The 6932-nt window shown below is 44.5% G+C and overlaps 1 protein-coding gene across 1 annotated transcript in view; it reads right to left on the reverse strand.

The window, feature by feature from the left end:
- LOC143277109 (PDF receptor-like) overlaps positions 1-5241 on the reverse strand; it is a 333041-nt gene extending 327800 nt beyond the window's left edge. The window contains exon 1 of the mRNA XM_076581850.1: positions 5144-5241. Within this exon, the coding sequence (XP_076437965.1) occupies positions 5144-5155 (12 nt within the window). The 5' untranslated portion in view covers positions 5156-5241. The remainder of the gene's footprint in view (positions 1-5143) is intronic.
- Positions 5242-6932: the final 1691 nt, after the last annotated feature.

Below are 6932 nucleotides of genomic sequence, written 5' to 3' on the forward strand. Positions count from 1 at the left end.
GACACCACCCTCGAGCTGCTGAGCACACCCCACAGACCAAACCGCCCTTGCCTGCAGACAGATGAAGACAGTGCCACTCCAGACACAGCCATACGGTCTTACGTGCCCTCAAGAGAAAATCCCAAGCTGTAGTATTTCCCACTGTCAACAGGACTTTCCCTGTGGTCAGTGGGTCTTTCCTCACCGTCACTGGACCTTTCTCCAGGGTCAGCCTAGTCCAGGAACCATCCCAACGACGACTGTCCTAAAAACCCTCTTGGCCGAGAAAGTGGGGATGTGTATCTTGGGCACGACACTTCTTCTTCGTTCGTGGGCTGCAACTCCCACGTTCACTCGTGTGCACGCGAGTGGGCTTTTACGTGTATGGCCGTTTTTTGCCCCCGCCATGTAGGCAGCCATGCTCCGTTTTTCATGCTGGGAATGTTCTTGTTTCCATAATCCACCGAACGCTTACAGGATCTTTAACGTGCGTATTTGATCTTCTACTTGCCGTATACACACGAAGGGGTTTCAGACACTAGCAGGGTCTGCACATTATGTTCACCTGGGAGATAGGGGAAAATCTCCACCCTTTACCCACCAGGCAGCCGTTACCGGGAGTCGAACCCGGGACCCTCAGACTGAAAGTGCGACGCTTTTAACCACTCGGCTGTTGCGCCCGTCTCTGGCCCAAACAGTCGGAACAACAGATGCCCCCCATCTGCTGCTCTGGTGGTCATTGTCGGACGCAACTGACTATTATCCATATACATGCATGGTCTGTCACTGGCTGGCCTCTCGATAAAAATACAAACAGCTGCTTCAAGAACACGTGCAACACGGACACTTTTGAAATGCGTTTGAAAAATCAGAGTGGTAGAATGTCAACTACAAACAGCTGCTTTAAGAACACGTGCAACACGGACACTTTTGAAATGCGTTTGAAAAATCAGAGTGGTAGAATGTCAATACAGAGTTCGTGAGGGTCTGGGTTCGAATCTGTGTGTGTGTGTGTGTGTGTGTGTGTGTGTGTGTGTGTGTGTACTGTACTGTACTGTACTGTACTGTACTGCACTGTACTGTACAGTCTGTAAAGTTGATGAATCCGAACACCACTTTATTCATGTGTGTCCCCCATATACCAGTATCAGAAACAAGTACTTACCAGGTATTACCTAAGACTACACTGAAATATTGAAACATGGATTTTTTTTTTTTAAATAAGAAAGTTGAGTATGTATCTTTTCTATGCTCTTCGTCATAGACAACGGTTTGAAGATGTGTAATTTGACCTTTATTAATAATAGCTTGGTCTAAGTATTCAAGTTACTACTCAATTGACATGAAACGTATACCAAAGATGTACACTCTTTTTGCAAGAGACCCTTTCCTATGGGCTGGTGGCCGCCTTAAGGAATAAAAAATTTTGTTCTTGTTGTTGTTCTTGTTCTCTCTCTCTCTCTCTCTCTCTCTCTCTCTCTCTCTCTCTCTCTCCTCTTCACAGTTTGACTGGAAAATCGTACTGAGAGTCTGATCGTTCAGATGAGAGACGATAAACCAAGGTTCTGCCCTGTGCAGTACGCACTTGTTGCGCATTGAAAAAGAACCCATGGCAACGAGAGTGTTGTCCTCTGGCAAAACTCTGAAGACTTCTTCTTCTTCCTCGTTCGCCTCCCATTAGATGAGCAGCCCGGTGTCCTCGATGAAGGCTGCCGTCCGTCGCAGCTCCTCCAGAGTGCCGTACAGTTTGGCTTCCACTGCTGTCGGTGTTGGCCAATACTTCCTCCTGGATGCTGCATGCGCTCTAGAGTCTTGAAGGATGTGGTCGGTTGTCATTGGTCCCTCACCACAAGGGCACTCTCCACTCTGTCCAATGCCAAATTTTGTGTGCAGGTGGTGGAGCAGGCGGTTGTGTCCAGTCCTCAGGCGGAAGATCTTGACCTGTTCCCGTCGTTCCAGCAAATGGTATCTGTCTTCTGGGTTATATTTGGGGTGCTGGAGGCGCCATTTTATTCCTTGCTGTGCCTTGATGATTGTCTTGATTTCATTGTATGACACCAGTTTGTTGGCTTGCTCCTTATGAAGACGAAATCTACTCTGATTTTAAAATTTATGCATGCACTCAAGACCTGACAAAGTGCGTTGGGTTCTGTTGCTGGTCAGGCATCTGCCTAGCAGATGTGGTGTAGCGTATATGGATTTGTCCGGAGTGACGCTTCCTTGAGAAACTGAAAACAAAAAATAAAATAAAATAAATAAAATAAAAAAACAGCTGAAACTTGTGTTTCCTACAACAGCTGACAGTGATTCAGTGGTTTGTAAACAATACCTGACCTGCCGTTTTTTGTTGTTGTTTTTGTTGTTGTTGTTGTTGCTGCTGCTACTGTTCGATGTTGTTCCTTTTTTGTGTGTTTGTGTATGTGTTATTGTTGGTGTTGTTTTTAGTGCTTTTTTTCTTTTCTCTCTTTCTTTTTTTAACAGAAGTACACGGACAAGAAAACACCTCTGGTTATGTATGAGCGATGCCCATTACACTGGCTGCCTATACTGCTGTTTGGCGGAAAATCTAGCATCACTTCACCGTGCAAACCAAGGAAAAACAACAACAACAAAAATTACAAGTTCCAAAGAGGTCTTCTTTCCCATGAACCAGGTCGTACATCACACAAACACAGACAGACAGACAAACAGACAAACCCCCATCGTGAAACAAGACCTGGGAAGTAAGCAGAAAGAGCGGGAGATGGAACAAACAGAAAGACATAAGAGGAGCAGAGCACAACAGAAGAGAGGAAACAACAACAACAATAATAATAATAATAATTGGATTGGATTGTATTGTATTTCTCTTTTTTATCACAACTGATTTTTCTGTGTGAAATTCGGGCTGCTTTCCCCAGGGACAGCGCGTCGCTATACTACAGCGCCAATAATAATAAAAAAAATAATAATAATAACAATGGTATTTATATAGCGCTGAATCTTGTGCAGAGACAAATCAAAGCGCTTCCGCACCAGTCATTCACACGCATGCATAACTCTAAAACTGGAGAAACTGAAGACAAGGAAGAGGCAGGGAAGGGAGGCTATTTTGGGAAGAGGTGGGTTTTAAGGCCCAGACTTGAAAAGAGCTGAGTGCGGAGACATGACGAAGCGAAAGAGGAAGTTCATTCCAATTGCAAGGTCCAGAGACAGAGAAAGAACGGCGGTCAACAGTCGAGTGTTTGAATATGGGTATGCGTAAACAGAGTGGATCCGCAGCCGATCGTAGTGAGCGAGATGGAGTGTAGAGGTGAAGGCAGCCACAGAGATAGGAAAGGGCAGATCTGTGAATACATTTGTAACATAGAGTGCTGATCTTGTACTTTATTCTGTGTGAGACAGGGAGCCAGTGGAGGTGTTGCAAAAGAGGAGTGATGTGCTCAGATCTTTTCTTACTGAGATGACTTGTTTGCTACGCGATCTATGGAAAGCCCCGCGGGTGGGCAGTTTACTTGGCGTCAAAACATCTCTCTCTCTCTCTCTCTCTCTCTCTCTCTCTCTCTCTCTCTCCTGTCACACACACACATACACACACACACCAACACACACACACTCCTCTCTCTCTCTCTCTCTCTGTCACACACACACATACACACACACACCAACACACACACACTCATGCACGCACGCACGCGCGCGCGCGCGCACACACACACACACACACACAACACACACACACACACACACACTCTAACACACAAACAAGTATGCTACGCAATCTACAGAAAGCATGGTGTCGAAACAAACACACACACTCTCTCTCTCTCTCTCTCTCTCTCTCTCTCTCTCTCTCTCTCTCTCTCTCTCACACACACACACACACACACACACACACACACACACTAACACACACACTAACACACGCACAAGTATGCTACACAATCTACAAAAAGCATAGTGGGCTGTTTTAGTGTCGAAACAATCTCTCTCTCTCTCTCTCTCTCTCTCTCTCTCTCTCTCTCTCTCTCTTATACACACACACACACACACTCCCTCCCCCACCGCCCCCGACCCTATCCCTTACCTCCGCTTGTTTTTTTTTGTTTTTTGTTGTTGTTTTTTATGCATCGTTCTGTGGTTAAACACGGGCGTTGGGAATTCCAAGGTGCAAAGATGCTTGTGCCCTGTGCATCAGAGGATTTCGATCGTTGTTCGCCGCGGACATTGTACAAGAAGTGATATTGCCAAGCATGTCTGCACATATGTTGACCTGGGAGATCGGAAAAAAATCTCCACCCTTTACCCACCACACAAGCACCCAGACCATCTGTTTTAGTCAACTCCTGAATGCTTATCTTTAGAATGAAAAAAACAAAACAAAACAAAACGAAAAGACAACAACAACAACAAAAAAAACAACGGAAATTGTTAACGCCCCTGTTATTTGGAATGCACAAACTCTTCTGAATGTTCCAGAAAGCAGAAGAAAATAATGACGGTATGCCGTTACCATTGTCTATTCCAGCTGTGACTGGAATAATAATTATAATAATAATGCTATGTTTACGTTCTTCAAATATGCATTGTAATTGTTTCCAAATAAACAGACACCCCCCTAACCCCCCCCCCCCCCCCCCCCCCCCCAAAAAAAAAAAAAAAAAAAAATCATGAACTGATAGTAAGAACAGCCAGAAGGAAAAGAACGAGAACATGAACAAGAACAAGAGCAAGAAAAACAAGAAGAAGAATTGCCTACAAATCAGTTGTACATAATATATGGAGAGACAAAGAGAGAGAGAGAGAGAGAGAGAGAGAGAGAGAGAGAGACATACAAACAGACAGACAGACATAGACTCAAAATGAACAAAGCATGCCAACTTTCTATCAACAAACACACACTTGCCACCCAAAAGTTTGGTACGAATAATGGAAGAAAAAAAAAATTAAAACAATAAGGAAGTATTCAAACTCTCTCTCTCTCCCTCTCTCTCTCTCTCTCTCTCTCTCTCTCTCACACACACACACACACACACACACACACACACACACACACACACACACACAAACACACACTTCTTTCACTTCCTTGTCTGGAAAAGCAGAAGCAAAAACCAACAAATAAATAAACACAATCAAACATCAAACAAACAACCAAAAGAGCCAAACCAACGCACTCACTCACCTCGAGAGCCATCACTGCTCCTTGACACACGAAGAACTGAACGTCAACTGAACTGAAAAATAAAATAGAATTAAGTGCGTCGTCACTCCTTGGAACAAACAGCAAAATACGTCAGGCGCGGCAGAATAGAAAGAAAAAAAGAAGAAGAAAAAAAAAATTATAATTATAATTATAACAACAAACGTCACCCACATTTCAAGCCAAATTCATCACAGTAACTAACGCTCGATAACTCTCGCCACAGTTAGGGCTCTACGTTCGATAACTCTCATCACACCACACACAAAAATAAAGGATACCCAACAAAAAAAAAAGGCTGTCAGCTGTCAGTCAAACAACTGCACTCGCTGTCAATTCCAGTGGTGTTAAACAATTTTTTTTTTTAAAGAAGAAGAAGGAAAAAAAATAAAGAAAGAAAACTAGGTAAAGAACTGCATGTTTACCACCACACCTATGTATGTATTTTTTGTTTTGTTTTTTGTTTTGGGTTGATTTTTTTTTTTTTTTCGCTCTCTCTCTCTCTCCCTGTCAATGCGTGTACACTTGCAACTGCGGTTTAGCTTTGAAGCAGAAGCGAAAGACAGAGTCAGGCAGGCCACAAACTAGTGAGGGCAAGCGAGCAATAGTTCAAAGTCGTTGACCCTCCCCCACCCTTCTACATCACCCCCTCCCCTTCCTCGCCACTTTCTCCCTCCACTCCCCCATCCCCCCTCCGAAATCCCCATCCCCCAATCCCCGGGCCCCTAGCTCCCACTCACAACGTCCAAAGTCTCTGATAATGAGCGTCCTGCGAGCGGGTTGTGACTGTAGTGCAGTAAAGCGCATTTGTCACAAGACGCGCGCGCTTTTTTTTTCTTCTATATATGTGTGTATATATATATATATATATATATATATATATATATATATATATATATATATATATATGTATGTATGTATATATACATATATATGTGCGTGTGTGTGTGTGTGTTTGTCACAGTGTGTGTGTGTGTGTGTGTGTGTGTAGGTGTGTGTGTGTGTGTGTGTGTGTGTGTGAGTGTGTGTGTGTCTGTGTTTGCCGTATGTGTGTGTGTGTTTGCGCTGTGTGTGTGTGTGTGTGTGTGTGTGTGTGTGTGTGTGTGTGTGTGTGTGTGTGTGTGTGTGTGTGTGTGTGTGTGTGTGTGTGAATGCGTGCGTGTGTGTGTGTGTGTAAGTGCGTGCGTGTATGTGTGTGTGTGTGTGAGTGCCTGTGTGTGTGTGTGTGTATGAGACGACGCGCGCTTTCTAGGAAACTACACGTCAACGGTGTGAAGGGGAAAAAATGATATTTTTGGCGTGCCTCCAGGGCCGGCACTTCCTGGTGCCAGCGAGGGGACGGGGTTGCGGGGGCGGGGAAAATTGGTGGGGGGGTGGGGGGGGGTGGGGGAAGAGGGGGTTGTATCTCTCTGTCTGCCGGTGGCTGCTTGTGCGCATGCGTGGTGCCGGTTTCCGGTCTGGTGTCTGGAGTGGGGAGGAGGGTGGGAGGTGCGGGGGTCCCGAGTTTTCGTTTCTTTGTTGTTGTTGATGTTTAATAATAATAATAATAATAATGGATACTTATATAGCACACTATCCAGAAATCTGCTCTAGGTGCTTTACAAAAACGCTTTTGATAACATAAAACATTATATCTATGTTACATACACACACCAAAATGTGACCACACACACACACACGCGCGCACGCATGTTTGTTTGAAATCAGAAACGGCGAAAAACACGGTTAAAAGCAGTTGATAGAAGAACAGAAAAGTGGATGAATAACAGTG

The sequence above is a fragment of the Babylonia areolata genome, chromosome 2 (genome assembly GCF_041734735.1).
Source record: "Babylonia areolata isolate BAREFJ2019XMU chromosome 2, ASM4173473v1, whole genome shotgun sequence".
NCBI classification, from domain to species: Eukaryota; Metazoa; Mollusca; class Gastropoda; order Neogastropoda; family Buccinidae; genus Babylonia; species Babylonia areolata.